The sequence below is a fragment of the Mustela nigripes genome, chromosome 13 (assembly GCF_022355385.1).
Source record: "Mustela nigripes isolate SB6536 chromosome 13, MUSNIG.SB6536, whole genome shotgun sequence".
Classification (NCBI taxonomy): Eukaryota; Metazoa; Chordata; class Mammalia; order Carnivora; family Mustelidae; genus Mustela; species Mustela nigripes.
The window spans coordinates 135,594,036-135,612,482 of NC_081569.1; the positions used below are offsets into that span (position 1 = coordinate 135,594,036).

Here is an 18,447-nt window from a genome sequence, read left to right on the forward strand (position 1 = left end):
CATCTTTCTGAGCCTCAGTTAAGTTATGCGTACAGCCAAGGGACTGGAAACAATGGTCCCTTCATCCAGCTGTGGTGACATGCAGTCCCTCTAGTTTCCACCAGACTCTCACTGGTAAATGAATCCAGCAAGCACACAGGGCTGCGGAGATCGTGGGCTCACACCGCACTCGCCCAGATGTACAGCCGAGTGGCTGCAGGAGATATGGAATCAGCCTGGAGAAGGGGAAGCTGACCAGAGAATATCCCTTTTTCTGTGTCTGGAATGCCAGCAGCCGGTGCCCAAGCTGGGGGACCGGTGTCATTGCAAGCAAACAGGGGTCTGTGTTGGGCTGGTGGCGGCAGGGCAGTGAGCTGGTAGCCTGGTCAGAGCTCTGGTGGCTATGCCGGCAGCCCATGGGTTGGCTAGAGGCCTGCGGGATAGGACAGGGCAGGGCCAAGGGGGGTGGAGTCAGGTCCCAACCAAGGTCAGTGGCAAATGCTCGTTCCAGTTCCAACACTCGGCTTCTCACTGAGCACGAGGGACTGTGACCTCCACTGCGTGCACACTTGGCTGTGGGACAGAGTAAGTACAGGTACTAAAGATGGGCAGGGGGTCCATGGGCTTAAGGGTATGTGGGGAACGGTGAAGACAGGACTCGGGTTATGCGATCTGGGGGGCTTCAAAGCTCTGGTGTTGTCCCAGAGCGACCAGGAAAACTCTCTGCGGTGATGGGGAAGGAGCCAGGGCTTTGGAAGCAGCAGGGTCCTCCCGACCCCACCCCTGGCTGTGTGAACTTGGGCATGACCCTCCGCATGGCTGCACCTCAGTGTCCTTACAGGCAAGATGCATGGCAGCTGTCACCCAGGAGGGACTTTATCCCCGGGGCACATCTGGAGACATTTGTAGTTGGTGCAGCTGGAGACAGGGCTGCGCTGGCAGCTGAGTAGACCCCCGACAAGGCACGAGACAGTTCCTGCGACATAGATCAGGGAGGAGGCGGAGAAACCCCAAAGTAAGATTGTGGGGACGAAGCATCTGGTCCCCAAGGCCGGGCTCCGTAACCCAGAGCGCTTCTGTATTGTTTTCTGTGCCTGCCATCTTGGACCTTGAGAAATCAGGAGAAGGTATGGAATACCTTTCCCTGAGTGAGGGCTGCCTGGCCTGGAGGCTGGCTGCTAGAGCTCCAGACGCTGTTTGGCGATTTGGGTTTTGTTTATTTGTTTTGTTTTTAAAGCTTTGACTTATTTAATGAGAGAGAGTGTGTGTGTGCACTAGCAGCGGGGACGGGCAGAGAGAGGAGGGAGAAGCAAGCTCCATTCTGAGCAGGGAGCCCGATGTGGGGCTCTATCCCCTGCCATCTTGACCTGAGCTGAAGGCAGACGCTTAAACCAACTGAACCACCCAGGCGGCCCAGGCATTTTGTCAAATAAGCAAAATGTCGACATAAAATAAGTGTATTGTTCAGTTTTCCTAAGGCTGGGGCCCTTGGCAAAAAATACAACAATAGAAGGGGGAGTTCTCCCCTGGCCAACATCCTTGGTCCCGGATCAAGAAGCTGCCGTGTGAAGAATAGGGCGGAGGGCAGGGGGGCCGGGAGGTGAGGGATGTGTTGTTGGTGGTGGTGGTTTCGCGGTTGTACACGGGAATGATGTCTGGCTTTTGGTATGTCAGTCAGACCTCAATAAAATAGTTTTTAAGAAAGAAACGGGAAAGGGGAGCCAGGCAGCAGGACAGGAGCTGGCAAGTCCTGGGAGCCCAGCCTGGCTCCATGTCCAGCATGGGATCTAAAACCCCTGAGCCACAGAGAAGGCATGCCTGCCTGCCTGCCTGCTTGCCTTCCAAAAAGGGGTCTGAGGGAGTATAGCTCAGTGGTAGAGGATTTGACTGCAAAAATCTCCAGCCCTTGACTGCAAATCTCACAGGGAGAGCAGGGTTGGTGCCGGTCCTCTCTGTTGGGAGCACATGCTTTTGTCGGGGAGAGAGGCCGGAATGCTGGAAGGCCCCAGCAAACCCGTGTGGGCTCGCGCTTACATCGCAGAGCAGCGAGACAATCAAGGGGCCGTTACAGAGCACGACAACACAGAGGGAGGGGCCAGCTGCAGGCAAGGGATCACCAGCAGTGGGACTCAAGCAGGGGCCCGAGGGCCAGCGAGAAGCTGGTGCTGCTCCCCAACACCTTGGAGGCGGCAATGACCTTCTTAGGTGGTGGGGCGCTGTGACCCGGGGTGGGTGACCGAGGGAGATGTCTTCAGAATGGCTCTGGGGACAGGAGGAGAAGGGGAGTGGGTGGGTGGAAGGTGACAGGACCTCTGGAGGACATGGCAGCTGAAAAGGGGAGGGGCTGGCAGATGTCAGAGCCGCTCTGGAGCTAGAAACCCACAAACCTCGCGGATGGTCTGGAGGTGGGGAGGAAGGCTAAGGAAGTCCCCTTAGTCACTGCTGCCAGGAAGCTCTCCCAGATCTTTAGGATTGAGGAAACTGGGATTTTGTTTTTCCCTCTCTGCCTGTGTCCCAAGGCTCACATCTCCTTTTGCAATCAGTGGACAGACCTCCACCACCCACCTCGCCCAGCTGAGTCCAAAGTTGACCCGGTAGAACTTTGTTGCCCAACATTTGGAATAAATGAAGCAGATTCTGAGTCCATGGGTAGTGGGGATCCGTGGGAGGATTGCCCCAGCGCCTGCCCGCACCCGCCTACACCAGCTGGCTCACATCACCTTGGCCTGATGCCAGAGAAACCTGAATGATCTGCTCTCCTCCCTTGGACCTTGGGCCCATCTGCAGAAACGCTGGAATCAGGGGTCTAGAGAGTCAGTTGGTCCAGGCTCCGATCTCCTGCCTGAGAGCCAGTCTCCCAAGGGCCAGGCTCCCAGGGCCTGGAGCAGACTCGCCCTAGCTTCAAAGTGGCACAAAACTCTGTCAAAGCTGCATATTTCCCCCAGAAACCAGGGGTGTGATGGCACAGGCTGGGAGCCTGGGAAACCTGAACCGAGCTCCCTGAGGCCCCATTTTCTCAGAAGAGATCTCTCTGACCCTCTGTTTCCTCCTCTGTACCATGGTGACAATACCAACTCCGAGTTGCTGTGGAGGAGGGAAAATGAGCTCATACAGGTGAACAGTTTGAGTGACACCCAGGGATCCTCCCCAGGAGCTACAGGAGAGGAGGAACAAGGTATCATGTCTCAGAACCATGAAAGGAAGACAAGAGGCAGTGTGTACACCAGTCCCAGGAATCTGGATTTCAATCCTGCTTCCATCACACATTAGCTGGGACAAGCGGTGCTGTTCTGTTCACCCTCAGTTTACCCATCTGTGAAACAGTCTTCATGATGCGGACTCTCGTGGATGGTTCAATGTTGTAATGTCTGTAGAGTGTCTGGCTTTCATAAGAGATAAGGTGGGCCCCAAAGGAGTGAGAGTTCTAGGTCCCAAGCCTGCAGCCCAGGGGAGAGTGGATGAAGCTGGGGTCCCCTCCACAGAGACTCAGCTGTCCACTCAGCAGATGCTAGGAAAGCGGCTGCGGCCCATCGGACCTCTGCTGTTTGGCGGGGTACGGGGTGGGGGAACTCGTGGAGAGAAAGGTTACTGGCCACAGCACATGACAGACCTTGAGTTGATTATGAACACAGTGAGGCCTGTAGAGGGACAGGGACTGGCCCAAGGCCACCGGGCATCGGCAAGGACAGACAGCCAGAACTTTCTCTCCTGCCTGAGCCCTGGGTTCCATCCAAGCAGGACACTCCCTTGTGTCTGCAACTCTTCCTGGAAAGCATTTCCTTTGAAGTAATTATCAGCTGGGTGTTAATCTGTGATAGCGAGGGCGGGGGGGTGGCGGGGGTGGGGGGGGTGGAGCTGAATGTTTGCTCAGCTCCATCCCACTGCCCTGATGCCCGCCACGTTGCAGGAGGGACCATACTGTGCTGTAAAATTAACAAGTTCAAAGGACACAGAGATTAAACCACCTGCACTCTCAGGGTGCCCACAGAAAGGGGGTGTCAGCCTGGGAAGCCGGGACCCTGTTGCTGAATCATCTGCAGATTCGCAGCTACGGTGCTGGCTGCCAGGGTGGGGAACAACAAGACGGGGGCTGTCGCACGGAAGGAGGGCCAGGCATCCAGGGAAGCCACAGGGCACAGGGGTTTAGGGCACATCACATTATCACAGTGTCAAAGCTGGGTCCAAGCCCAAGCTGGGCCCCCACCAGCCAGTGGCTCGGCCTCTGAGCTTCAGAGGACGCCCGTAGAACAGTGCCAGTAGCAGAACCCGCCTCTGCCGGTGGGTGTGAGGTCCACGGAGGCGGGTACGAGGAACCTCCGTAACTGTGGAGGCTGCTGTTGGGGCTCTGAGGGGTCTGGAGTGTCTGCAGACAGAACATTCTAGATGAGCCTCCTTTGTGAGCTCAGGTGCAACGTGGAGGCCAGGGTGGGTGGGTGTGGCCTGCTCAGGTCATTCGATTTTGCTCAAAGACAGGACTGCAGCCCAGGTCTGCCTGACCCCCCAGGGTCACTGGCATTCCCCCACCCCCTACAGTGGGCCACTTTGCATGCAATGTCCAATGCAGCTATTTGGGGCCCTTTGGCGCTAGGGTTTGGGGGGTCATGTGACTCTGGGAGGACCCTGAGGCCAGGGACCTGATGACATGGTGTCCATGGGAGAAGAAGACCCAGCCCCGGAGAAGTTCTCACCACCGAGAGCTTTCCTCAGCAGACAGGCTGCCAGCTCCCCCACAAGAGCAAGGGTGCGGTGAGAGCGTGTACCCCAAGCATAGCTGAGGAACTGGGGGATCTCGGTGGGGCTTTGACCCTGAAACTGCAACAGCCATGGCTGACCGACCTGTGCACCAGATCTGCGCCAGGCCCAACCACAACGCTTGCCCTATACTGACCCCTTAAGGGAGCTTTAAAGCTCCCAGCTACGCTCTGGCCCAGGTACAGCATCACCTCCATTGTACAGACAGGTGGGGGACAGGGCATGGGGCCTGACTGACTTGCCCCAAACCGCACTAGTAGGAAGTAGCAGGGCCGAGCTTTGAACCCAGGAGGCTGGGCTGCAGAGTCTGGGCTGATCACAGGGGACCAGGCGCACAGGGGACTTTGGCAGGCCTGGGCACAGGAAGGATTCTGGTTGGAGAGGAGGGGTCTAGGAATGTGGGCGGGAAGAAAGAAGGAAAAGAGGGGTCGAAGACCCCCCAGGGCTTACCTAGTTGGCCCGCTCATCTGGGAGACGGAAGGAAGAGGAGGCGTGTTGGCTCAGGCCTCCGTGACAAAGCATCACAGAGTAGAAAGTTGGTCTCGGCTCAAGGTTTTGGCAAAGCTGTTTCCTCGACGCCCAGATGCTGGTGTCCTCCCCGGGTCCCCACATGGCCGCCCGTCTGTGTGTGTGTCTGGGTCCTAATCTCTTCTCACAAGGACACTGGCCAGATTGGATCAAGGCCCCCCAGAAAGACCTCATTTTGACTTCATGACTTTTTTAAAGACCTTGTCTCCAAATATAGTCACATTCTGAGGGGCTAGGGGTTGAGACCTCCACACAGGAGTCTGGGGGACGCAATTCAGCCCTCATAGAATAGGAGGGAAGTTGGAGTGTTTACATGAAGAGGACAGAATCTCCTCCCGGGGTTGCGGGGGAGGCGTGCACCTCTGATGAGGCTTGAGGATGGCCCTGGGGTCCTAGCACAGCCCCCCAGGGGAGAGGAAGAAAGAACCAGCTGGCATCTGCCTGTTCACCAACGAGTCTCTGGAGCTTGGCACCCTGCGTGCCACGAGGGAGATGCGTGGTATGTATTTGCTGAGTGAACAAGGGTAGACCAGCAGTCTGAGGGGCCCGTGGGGTGGGTCGTTGGTCTGAGTTCATAAAAGGGCCACCAGGCCTTGCACACTCTTTCCCCAGGGGTGAAGTGACAGTCAGAGGCCACTTGGGAGGCAGGCTTCTCATTCCCTGGGGACCTCAGAGATGCTGATCAGGCAAAAGGAGGGAGAGCCCTGCCCTCCCCTACCCCATAGCATGTGCACTGATATGGATGAGAGGATTCTTGTCCCTGGGGGGCCAGCCCCCACCTCAGGTCTGCACGCTCTGCCTTCTCCTCCCTTTCCGACCCTTAGATGCCCAAGTCCCCCCAGTCTCAGTCCTCCAGCCTCCATGCCCTGCTCGAAACCTCTCTCCCCACCGCACAGGCTCGTCATCTCCCTTAGGTTCCGCCACTCAGGGGGTCACCTCTCTGGGGCCTGCGCCTGACGCACTTCCCCCCAGCAGTTCATCCTTCCAGAGGACCCCTTCCCACCTGCCTTTCAGAACGAGGAGCGGCCACGATGCAGTTCTGCCTCCTCCTGTGCCTGATGCTCTTCACCCCTTCGGGTGCCAGCCTGCTCCACCCCCGCTCGCGGGAGACGAAGAAGAGAGCCAAGGAGCTACCCGTGCTCAGCACCGCGGCCCCCGCCAGCAGGGACTTTGCCTTTGACCTCTACAGGGCCTTGGCTACGGCTGCCCCTGACCAGAACATCTTCTTCTCCCCTCTGAGTATCTCCACCACCCTGGCCATGCTGTCCCTGGGGGCACGATCCCATACGAAGGAGCAGATCCTGGAAGGCCTGGGCGTCCATCCCCAGGAGGGCTCGGAGGAGGAGCTCCACAACACCTTCCACCGGCTGCTGTGGGAGTTTGCCCAGCCCAGGGAGGACGTCCAGCTGAGCCTCGGCAACGCCCTGTTCATCAGCCCCGAGGTGCACCTCCAGGACACCTTTCTGAGTGCCATGAAGACGTTGTACCTGGCGGACACCTTCCCCACTGACTTTGGGGACCCCGCAGGGGCCCAGAAGCAGATCAATGATTATGTGGCAAAGCAAACTCAAGGCAAGATTGCAGACTTGGCGAAGGACCTGGATAGCACGGAGGTCATGATTATGGTGAATTACATCTTCTTTAAAGGTAAGACCCTTGCACACCAGCCCTTCCTGCTGCTTTTGTCAAAAGAGCACCCGATCCCCACACGCATCAAGGAGTGGAAGTGGATTTAGTCCCTTCTGGGGCCTGTTGACAGAGTGAGGCCAACAAGCAGCCGAGGGTAAGCAGGCATCTTCTGAGGGTGTAAGGGGAGGTCAGTGACCCCTGGTTGCTGTCTCCCCCGCCGGGGAAGAGCTGGGTCCTCTCCATGGGCCCTGGAGTCACAGCTTCCACGCTGGATCTAAAGCACGAGACCGCCATGGCCACTCAGGGCAGGATTGCGGGTCTAAGAGAGACCTTGGAGGGCCTTCCCTTACCCCCACATCCTTGCTCCCGTGCCCTCCTAGGGGCTGTTCCCTCAGCGAGAAACGCCTTGACAGGCCCCTGTCCCCTCCGGAGAGTCCTCCCCCTCTCTCTCATGACAGATGATCTCTCCATCTTCGTTCCCTTGACGTTTCGTGTGGTTACCCCTACTCACCTTGGCTCTCATGTCTGCTTATCCTTCTAGATGCTGAGCCTCTCGGTGCCCGTGTGGGGTCTGGCCAAGGGTGGGAAGGCAGGAGTGGGTAAAGGCAGGGAGAGGAAGGAAGGAGGAAAGAGGAAGAGAGTTGGCTGGTTAACTCCTCCCCCTTCCTAGGAGCACAGAAGGGAGCAAACACCCAGCTTGGAATCCCCCAGGGCAGGGCTCTCTCTAGGACACCAGGCTGCAGGGGACAACTGTGACATAGGCTACGAGGGGCCCTGGGGTAGGTTCCAAATCTGATGACTACTAATTAGATGGAAAGAACTACTTGTATCTCGCTGATGGTAGAGACGCAGCAGGAATCAGACGGAGCAGCAAGGCAAACAGAGGGCTTCTCCGTAACAAGAATTCGGTGTGTCCAGGAACCTTACATACCTCTCTCCCAAACATAGATCAAAATCCAAAAGTGGGAAAAGAGTGAAAAACAGAATAACTCCCCCAGGTGTAGTGTCGATTTGTCCGTCATCTGTATTGTTGACCCTTTTCCTGAGGGTGTCTGACCTTGAGTAAACAGTAGAGAATCAAACTCCATTAAGCGGTTGAGGGCCTCCAAAGACATGAAAAGCATCCTCCTGGCTTGGCCCACGTCAGAGGAAAAGGCCCACAGGAAGTCCGGGCACATCCCCAAAGTTATAAAAAGACTCGCCTTCCTATTCCAGGAGTTCCGCCGTCCCTGCCCCCGAGGAGACTGTGCTGGGGAGGACAAGCTCTGCTTGATGGGTTTACTGTCTTGACACTGTTCGTTTGCAGCTAAGAATTTCTAATGTGTTTCCCATTTTGATATTTAGCTAAGTGGAGGACAAGTTTTGACCACAAAAACACCCGAAAGCAGGACTTCCATGTGACCTCGGAGACCGTGGTGCGGGTGCCCATGATGAAAGGCGAAGACCATTATTACTACTTCCTGGACCGAAACCTCTCCTGCAAGGTGGTGGGTGTCCCCTACCAAGGGAATGCCACCGCTTTCTTCATCCTCCCCAGCGAGGGCAGGATGGAACAGCTGGAGAACAGGCTGAATGAGAAAACACTGAGGAAGTGGCTCAGGATGTTCACAAAGAGGTACTCTGCAGGTGACATGGGACCAGTCTGGCCCTGCTCACCTCTGGGGAGACAGAGCTATGGTGGGAAGGTCTCACCCAGCTCAGGAGCAGCCCCCAAGCCTGGAGCTGTCACATGAGGTTCTGGCCCCCAGGCCCTGGCCCAGTCTGAGGGAGCATGGCTGGACGCCCACCCACTTTCCTGCTGGAGCCATGAGCATAGGCAGGGACCTCTGGGACAGCCCAGGTCCAAGACCAGAGTGGGCTGGGCTCTAGATGAGGGGCTGGAGGATGCTCACAAAGCCGAGGGGAGAGAGCGGGGATACGAGCTTGGGGAGCCAACACTCTGGGAAGAGTCTCAGAATGTTCTTGTCCTCTTTCCAGGCAGCTTGAGCTCTACCTTCCCAAGTTCTCCATCGAGGGCTCCTACCGGCTGGAGAAGGTCCTCCCCAGGCTGGGCATCAATGACGTCTTCACCAGCCATGCTGACTTGACTGGCATCACCAACCACTCCAGCATCCAGGTCTCTGAGGTGAGCTCGGGAGCTCCTGAGCTCCTGCTTTCAGAGATATCTGTTCTTTTCTACTATTCTGCTATGCTATGCTATGCCATGCTGTTCTATTCTATTCTACCCCACTCCACTCTGTTCCTTCATTCCATTCCATTCCGTTCCGTTCCGTTCCACATTCTATATTCTCTTCCCGTCTCTCTCACTCTCCTCTTTTCCCTTAAGAAGCAAAAAATCTCACACTGTGTCTTATCCTATGCGCCATGGGAAACCATATGCAGCTCCGTGTCTCAGGAGGAGCTCTCATTCAGCAATCAAAACTAAGAATTAAGTGCTAGCTCCTTCACTCACTGGGTGTGTCCTCCAACAATTACTTGGCCTCTCTGTGCCACCTTCCTCTCTATAAAATTGGAGGGTTGCAGCCTTGCTGTGGGATGCTGTGACAGTTCAATGGACAGCACAGGCGCAGTCAGTCACCCCCTGGCACAGATCCCGATGCACGGTAGCCACACAGCTGTGTCATTAGCTACCTGCTTGGTGTCCCGGAGACTTGGACAGGGATGTCACAGGCAGAAGTTCTGCTGTCTCCTGGGATGACATCTTCCAGCCCCTGGTGGCTCAGTGACTCCTGATGTCTCCTCTGCAGATGGTGCACAAGGCCATGGTGGAGGTGGACGAGTCGGGGACCAAAGCGGCTGCAGCCACAGAGACCATCTTCATGTTCAAGTCAGCTCCGATGAGCTCCCAAAGGCTCATATTCAACAGGCCCTTTTTGATGGTCATTGTGGAGAACTCCACGAATATCCTCTTTGTTGGCAAAGTGACCCACCCCTGAGGTGGGTGTGTCTCCTGGAAGGTCACAGGTGGTGGAAATTGAAGGCACATCGTGGCATCTGTCTGCTGGGAGCTGGTGATTGACACAGGTTTCCTGGACTAATGAGGCTTTTACAAGTAATAATAGTCATAGTATTGATACACTAATGGTTGCTTCTTCTCACACAACTGCACAACGTGGGCACCTTAAAGATCCTTTAGGAGCATTTGGTCTTGCCTTTACCCTTCCTCGGTGGAGTCTAGCACTGAGGCCCAGAGAGGTTGGTTGACTTGCCCAAGGTCACACAGCATGTTGGTGGTAGAGAGAAGCCCAGAATCCAGGCCCCTGACTTCCAGCCCAGTGACACTGAGCTCTGTAGGAGGCTTGTTCTGGTAGATATTTCTACCAAGAAATGTATTTCTAAGCTGAGCCCTCATCTTGCCAACCATGCCAACCATCAGTTCATCATGGTGTGGAGAGAACACTGAAATGAGAGTCTGGAATGGGGCTTCTGTCCCAGCTAACCAGCTAGGGGACATTGGGATAATTCTGCCCCTCTCTGGACCTCTGTTTCCCCCATGCATACCATGAAGGATCAGGTGAAGGGCTGAAGGCTCCTTGACGTTATGTAGAAAGCTGGGTGTTCCCTGCCAGTCATGGTAGATTTTAAGATATTCCAGCGCTACTTGTCCTTGAAGAAAAGCAATTGGACAGCAGCGTGGAAATGGTCCATCGCAGCATTGAGCCATCGTGTGGTTTCAGTAACAACCTCCTGGCCTTGGCTGGAGGGGGAGCCCAGAGGCCCGTTGCAAATACTACCATATCTACTGAAGACGTTGATGACTAACTGTGAATTTTAGTGTCCACAATAACAATACAGCATGTTGCAAACACTGGGTGTCATTGTCCTTACTTACAGAAATAACATTGGGAAAGGCGACATCAATAGCTTTCCATGTGCCAGGCTTGGTGCTAGGATCTTTAGCTGGATGGCTGCACTTTTCTGCCCTGAGGCCGGTACCACAGTTCTCCCCATTTTACAGATGGAGAAGGCAAGGCTTGCAGAGAGTGGGCTGTTAACCCAGTCATGTGGCTTCTAAGGGGTGGAGGCAGGATTGGACCCTGGGAGTGTGCGCCCCCGCCAGAAGCATATTTTCAACCCTGTGCTCTGCTGTAGGGAAGACATGACTATGTCCCAGAAGCCTGGGTCAGGGACCTCTCAGCCATCTGCCCCCATGGGATGCAGGTAAGCTTATCCTCTCTCTTCTTTTATGAAAGCCTCTACAGACAGGTCGTCGTCTTCCAAATGAATGGGATCAAACACTTTAAAGAATCAATGATGGAGTGAATGAGCCCTTCACTCACATTGTCCCCTAATTAGCTACCTCCTTAAATCTGAGTGCTTGCCCCTCAGCTTGCCCCCCACCCCCATGAGGCTGCCTCTACCACTCTGATCCCAGAGTATGCACTGTGTTGCCCAAGAATAACCCCTAGACCAAACGATGTCAGAACCCCAAGCTTTGGCCACACCACGAAGTACTGAGTACCCACTTAGGGCCAGCCCTCTGGGGACACTTGGCATCTGTCATCTCCAGAATCCCTCAGCACAGTCTATCAGTGTACCTGTCTCATGGAGGGGACATAAGTGCCTACCCAGAGGCTGAGGTCAGGGAGAGGCTCAGGCTCTGGGACCCGGGTGGTGCCTGTGTTGACGTACAGCCAGGTGGATGGCCGTGACTGGAACTGGACAGCTTGTCTGCGTCTGTGATTTCTGCTCAGGTCAGCATTCCAGGATTGGGCCTCCTCGTGGGGTCAGATCGGGCTCCTGTGTGCCTTTCCTTTGCGAAATGCCTAGATCTTTCTCTTACTGTTTGCTCAGCCAGCCCAAGGTCAGGGGGAGGTCCAGTCGGTGTACTGTGTGTCAGAACAAGGTCCAGCATTGTCTGAAGGTCACTGGGTACATGGTCACATGGTCACGTGGCCACAAAACAGCTACTAGGTGTGAGGGCAGGCTGGGCTCCATGACACCTCATGTCACACATGGAAGCTTCTTGCGGGGTGTCATTGGAGGCCACGTAACTCAATTGTCACACAATCCTGGGATGAACCAAATGATATAGCCCCTGGGAGAGAGAGAGAGAGAGAGATCAGGGAAGCTTTCTTGGTAAAGATGGTACCCGGCTGGTCTAAGGAGTAATTAAGCCTTCCACAGACAGCAGGTTTGGGAACAGGGAAGGGACCCCAGCAGAGGGAAGGGCTGGAGAATGGTGTTGAGTGAGCTGGTGTGTGCGGGAACCATGGAGACCTTATTCTGGGCCAGGATAGGGGCTGTGAAGGGGAGCAAAGGGGAGGAGGTGCCTGCGTTGCCGTCTGGGACAGGGACCCTGAACACGAGGCTGGCATTTCTGTTCTCTTTCCTCCCCATATTAGGGTGGTTTGGTGGTCCGCATCACACCCTGAGCGCCCCTGAGTGTGTGCCTCACTCTCCCATTGGCAGGCGAGCGGACACCTCCACTCAGGCCTGGAGGGGTGCTCGCTCGCACCGCGTGCCCCTGCTCCCCCAGCGCCCCACTGGCCGTTTCTCCCCTTGACCTTGTCCATCCTATCCAGTAACAGGGCAGCTTAACAGCAGAAACTGTGTGATGTCACAGTCCCGGAGGCTGGAGTCCGAGACCCAGGCGTCTGCGGGGTTGGGTGGTCCAGAGGCCCTCTCCTTGGCGGGGCTCCCGGATGGTCTCCTCTCTTTCTGCCCTCACATGGCCGTCTCTCGGGGTGCTAACCTCCTCTCCGGTCTCCCAGACTCCCCTGGTCTGACTAGACCAGAGCCCACCTTACCGACCTTATTTTAACTGAATCACCTCTTTAAAGGCTCTGTCTCCAAATACAGTGTCATTCTAAGGTGCTGGGGGTTAGGGCTTCAACAGACGGATGGGGTGGGGGACACAACTTAGCCCAAAGGAGCCACTTCCCTTCGGGTTCCTGCTGCTGTTGCCAACCCCCAGTTTGTTCTTGGGAACCCACTATCATTTCCCTCTCTGACCACATGGACTCTCAGGACCTCCCCTAGCAAACCCACCGCCTCCAGAGCTCAGAGGACAACGCTAGGGCAGAGGACTCCTGCCCCCTGCCTCTTCTGCGGAGACCTGGGCCAGGAAAATGACCCCGGACTCCCAAGAGGAAACATTTCACATCCCAGCGAGTACGCCCTGCCCGCTCTTGCTTATTTACATTCTTTTGGCCAAGAACCATTATTTGGGGGCTGGAAATTCATCCAAGAGCCTGGACAGGGGCCTGGAATTCATACATGGCTTAAATGGTGGCCTGGCAGACACAGGCTCTGGTCACAACCAGCTAAGGGAACAGATAAACCTGGAGTCCAATCTGCCGTGAGGGCAATGCCTTTTGTCTGTGGAGGTAATGCACCGCCCACTCTGTCTGGAACTGTCCCAGGTGCTGGAGATAAAGGAAGGAAATCCCCCAAATCCTTACCCTGGTGAAGCTACTATCTTGCCTGGAGAGACAGTGAAATTAAAAAATAACAAGGAATAAAAGAGAGAAGTAGAGTATGACGCATGTCTGTTGATGACAAGAGTTGTGGCGAATGAGCTCAACGGGGCACCTCGCTTCTCTAAACAGAGCCCAGGGAGGGAAGGACACTGGCGCCCATCACGTTAACTAAGTGGTCAAAACCCTATCACCCCCCCCACCCCCCACCGCACCAAGGGAGGAGGAGGCGGGCCCTTGAGAAGTGGGTAGGCCATGAGGGTGGAGCCCCCATCAGTAGGATTCCTGACCTTGGGAAAGGCACTGCAGACAGCTCCCTTGCTCCATCCTGTGGCAGGGCACAAACCTGTGACCAAAGAGGGCTCTGCACCTACCACACTGGCCCTGACCTCGGACTTCCAGCCCCAGGATCGTGCGAAATACATTTCTGCTGCTCATAAGGCACCTGTCTGTGATGTCCCCAGACACCTGGGGAGCTGTCACCCCCCAAGGGAGATGGATGAGACGAGGAAATTAAATGTAATGTGCTTTTCTGGTTGGGATCCAGGAAAAGCAGAAGGACGGTAGTGGAAAACCTGTTAAAATACAAGTAAGTCTGGGGTGCCTGGGTGGCTCAGTGGGTTAAAGCCTCTGCCTTTGGCTCAGGTCATGATCCTAGGGTCCTGGGATTGAGCCCCACATCGGGCTCTCTGCTCAGCAGGGAGCCTGCTTTCCCCCTCTCTCTCTGCCTGCCTCTCTGCCTACGTGTGATCTCTGTCAAATAAATAAATAAAATCTTTAAAAAAAAATACAAGTAAGTCTGCATCGTACAGACATCCACTTCTCCGTTTCGATAAATACGCCGCAGAGACCTCAGATGTTTATGTCAGGGGAACTCCCTGCACTGTTTTTACTGCCTTTCCGCCTGTCACAACCTGTTATAAAATAAAAAGCTGTTTTCTTTAGAAAAATGTTAAGGAAGAGAAAAAGCAAAGCAGAGGAGGGGCTGGGGCAGGAGCGGGTTGTAAAGGCAGAAGCTGGAGGCCAGTAAAGGAGAAGCATGGGGTGCCAGAGGGACGGTTGGGGAGACGACCTGCAGTCGGGGGTCCAGAGGGAGCCCTGAGGCGGCGGCATGGAAGCTGCTGTCTGAGGGACAAGCAGGACTGAACCCGGTGAAGATCACAAGCAAAGACCCAGACGGCAGAGAGTCCTTCCTGCTCACGGGACTGAAAGAGGACACACGTGGCTGGAGCCCGGAGTCTCACTCGTCATCCGCACCCATGTCACCGTGTAGGGTGCCGGGGCGGGGAGTGACCGCCGGATGCCACCTGCGTACCTGGCACGGGATGCCACCCGCTGATGCCTGGCACTGCCCTCTGCCTCCGCACGTCTCCGTTCACAAAGAGTCAGAGTCAGATCCCTCCTGCTGCGAGGGATCGGGGACGGCGAGCAGGTGACATCGGTGCCCCTCTCCAGTTTCCTGCAGAGCCGCACCCCTGAACGGATTATCTGTCACCTTTCTGCAAGGAATGAGGTAGGAGGGAGGTGGCTCCAAGATGGCCAGGTCCTTTCGGCACTTGGGAGAGCCCAGTGTGTGTCCATACACCACTCCTCGTGGTGACTGTCCATGAAGGCATACAGGCAGGGTACAGATAGCAAAACGCTCCTACACACAGCCACACTGCAGCCCACACGTATGTGCACGTGCGCACACACACACACACACACACACACACGTGCCTACGCCCCGCCTGCTGGAGAGCAGGGGCTGCTCTGTGGTTAATCCCACCGCAGCCTTCTCGGTGGTTCTAAGAGCTGAGAATCCACTGGATGCCTAGGGGCGGGGGGTGCTCCAGAGCCTTCTCTGGGAGCCCCTCCTTCTGCCTCAGCCTCCCAGAGAGGCTGCCACAAACCGTCTGAGGACTTGATCGGGTCCCTGCTCCTTTGCAAATTATTAAGGGCCGTGGGGCCAGGCTGGGGTGGGAACTGGAAGGTGGGCCTGGTAGGCCTGGGAAGGGGGATGAGGGAGTATGAGGGGGGGCTGGGGTGTGTGGGCCTGAGCCTGGGCCCTGGGTGTGCCCATGAGCCGACACACAAGGTGTCCATTCGTCCCCAGATTCAGATGCACACACAGAACTGGTGTCTCCACTGGTCGGGGGCAGGGCTGTCTCACTGGGCCCAGGCCCCAGGCCCTCGGCGCCCCCTCTCCCTGCAGCTGCCACTCACCCGCGCTCAGGGCCCGATGGCCCTCATCCCGCAGGGGCTCACGGGCCCATCCTGCAGGGGCTCACGGGCCCAGATGCTCTCTGCTTTCAGGTGTTTTTCCAGCTAATTTTTTCAGGCCAACTGCCAGGGAGCAAACCCCCAAAACCCGGGTGCACCTTGGAGCTCATGCCCATCTGAGCACTGAGAGCCCTTTCTCGGGGCTCTGCTCAGAGGTCCCTGCCCGGGGAGCTGCCCTGACTCCCCAGCCCGGCCCTGGCATCCCAGCTCCCCTTGCCTCCGTCTAGCACTTTCCACCATAGTTTGCTTCTTTCTACGTGTCTGTGGGGGCCCTAAGTTGTCTCTCCAGCCAGTGCCCGGCACAGGGCTTGGCCCACAGTGGGTTCTCGTTGGAGGAATGAATGAGGGGATGGCCAGCTGGTTCCAGAGGATTCTATGCCTCTGCAAGTCCTCAGGTCACTGCCTAGGACTTCCCTCTTCCTTGGGGGGGACCCCCAACACACCCTGCAGGTGGGCTGCTGACACCATACAGGACACCCAGCTGAATGAGAACTCCAGGTAATAAATCACTTTTTAGTAGAAGTATGGCCCAGCCATTGTGAGCATTTTTGCTTGCTAATTCTGGCCGCTCTCTCTGTAGGGAGCAAGGATGAGCGAGAAGCACATCCCCATTGGCCAGAAGCCAACAGTCTCACTGCAGAGATGGGGAAGTGACAATCATGGGGACAGCATGGGAAGAGGGGTGGGGACACATCTCGCCTAGTCAAAGGAGGGTTGGTTCTACCAGGAAGGACCACGGGAGGCCTCCTACCACACGATGTGCAGCCCAAAGTATAACAAAGGTGTTGACTCACCCACGATTGCATCAAACCGAAGCCTGAGACAGAATGTTCCAGTAGGTCTCCTTGCCTGTAAAGGAAGCCGAAACCCTCCCTTCTCCTGGTCCAAGCTGGGGGGCCGTGGGTTCTGCAGAGACAGCTCTGCTCTGCGGAGTGTATTTCAGGCCCCTGAGGTCTGGTGTCCCAGCTGTAGGGGTGGGGTGGGGAGTTGAGAACATGTAGGGGCTTCTGGACCAGGGGAGGCTGCCAGGGTTCCAAGTGGGACAGGGCCCTGGAGGACCCATATTCTTTTTTAATTATTATTAATTGTTTTTTTCATTTTTAAATTTTTATTTTTTATAAACACATAATGTATTATTAGCCCCAGGGGTACAGGTCTGTGAATGTCCAGATTTACACACTTCACAGCACTCACCATAGCACATACCCTCCCCAATGTCCATCACCCCACCCCCCTCTCCCAACCCCTCTCCCCCCAGCAACCCTCAGTTTGTTTTGTGACATTAAAGAGTCTCTTACATTTTGTCTCCCTCCCGATCCCATCTTGTTTCATTTATTCTTCTCCTACCCCCAAACCCCCCACATTGCATCTCCACTTCCTCATATCAGGGTGATCATATAATAATTGTCTTTCTCTGACTGACTTATTTTGCTAAGCATAATACCCTCTAGTTCCATCCACATCATTGCAAATGGCAAGATTTCATTTCTTTTGATGGCTGCATAGTATTCCATTGTGTATATATACCACATCTTCTTTACCCATTCATCTGTTGATGGACATCTAGGTTCTTTCCATAGTTTGGCTATTGTGGACATTGCTGCTATAAACATTTGGGTGCACGTGCCCCTTCGGATCACTACATTTATATCTTTGGGGTAAATACCCAGTAGTGCAATTGCTGGGTCATAGGGTAACTCTATTTTCAACTTTTTGAGGAACCTCCATGCTGTTTTCCAGAGTGGTTGCAGCAGCTTGCATTCCCACCAGCAGTGTGGGAGGGTTCCCCTTTCTCCACATAGAGGACCCATATTCTTAAAGTGATTCTGTAGCAAATGGGCTGGAGGGTGCTGGTGGGGACGAGGGCACACAGCTTGAGGGTCCCTGCTGTGGGGAGCGGTGCTAGTGGCGGGGGTTGGAGTGGGGGCTCCAGAACTGGACCTGAAGGAGGGAGACCCTGCCCCACACTGAAGGGGCCGGGGGAAGGCCCCCAGTCTGGGAGAGAGAGGGGCACCACTCACTGGGAGGCAGGAAGGAACAGGCAGGTTGGGGGTGGGCAGGGAACAGCAGGGGGTTCGATTTACGGTGTGATCCTTTTCAGGGATCACTAAGGAGAGATGCCAAGGAGACAGTGGTGTCCACATTCTTTTTACCAGAAATCTCTGGAGCTTGGAAAGAGCCACATCCCCCCAGGTGAGATGTAGGAGCTGAGTGATGGGACACCCTCCAGACTGGGGGACTGGGAAGGGCCTGTGGCCTGGGAGAGGGTCTGAGGCCAGCCCAGAGTGCTGGAGGGGGTGTGGGACGAAGTGGGGGCTCACAAGGGCTTCCCCTCAACCATACCTGGGTTTACCAAGAGCTCTGCAGCCTATGGTCCCCCTCCCATCCCGCGACCCTAACATCAGAAACTCTCACCCACTGCCCGGCCACCAGCCGTGTTTTCCAGACCAAATGCGGGGACCCGGCCAATGGGCTGGCACAGAGCGAGGACAAAGCTGCCTTCAGCCGGGCTGTTGGGTCTGAGGTTGGTGGGCCACCACTGTGTGGGACTGGGCCTAGGCCAGCCAGGATGGACACCATGTCTCTCAGAGAGGGCAGGGGCGTGGGCTCCCTGCCGCCCGGAACCTGCACCATCTCTCTGTGCCTCGGTTTCCCTCAGATGTAAAACTCAGGGTACATCAGGATGTCAGGGGTAAGTCGGGGACAGGGCTGCTCTGAACCCAAAGTCCCTGTTCACCAGGAGTCCTCCGATGCCGCCTAGAACAGGAAATGAAAGCAGGTGATGGCAAGTGGCTCCCTCCTTAAAAGGACAGATGACCAAGCTGCAAGCAAAACAGAGGAGGGAAGTGTCCCTGCTCCTGCTCGGCCAGATCCTCCC

The 18,447-nt window shown here is 55.8% G+C and overlaps 1 protein-coding gene across 2 annotated transcripts; it reads left to right on the plus strand.

Annotated features, from left to right (window-relative positions):
- Positions 1-470: 470 nt before the first annotated feature.
- SERPINA5 (serpin family A member 5) lies at positions 471-10,696 on the plus strand. 2 transcript variants are annotated; one of them, XM_059373892.1, is made up of 5 exons: positions 471-574; positions 6,274-6,906; positions 8,233-8,503; positions 8,866-9,013; positions 9,636-10,696. In XM_059373892.1, exons 1-5 carry the CDS (start codon positions 478-480, stop codon positions 9,822-9,824), a joined length of 1,338 nt encoding a protein of 445 aa, XP_059229875.1. In that variant the 5' UTR covers positions 471-477; the 3' UTR covers positions 9,825-10,696. The 2 variants fall into 2 exon arrangements, with proteins under 2 accessions (XP_059229875.1, XP_059229876.1); XM_059373893.1 differs by having other exon boundaries at positions 473-564.
- Positions 10,697-18,447: the final 7,751 nt, after the last annotated feature.

Excerpts from the sequence above, each read along its gene's own strand:
- SERPINA5 (XM_059373892.1), top strand. The coding sequence starts at position 478 with ATGCTCGTTCCAGTTCCAACACTCGGCTTCTCACTGAGCACGAGGGAC. Across the intron at positions 575-6,273 it reads GTGGGACAGAGTAAGTACAG|AACGAGGAGCGGCCACGATG; the intron begins GTACTAAAGATG and ends CCTGCCTTTCAG. Across the intron at positions 6,907-8,232 it reads GAATTACATCTTCTTTAAAG|CTAAGTGGAGGACAAGTTTT; the intron begins GTAAGACCCTTG and ends TTTGATATTTAG.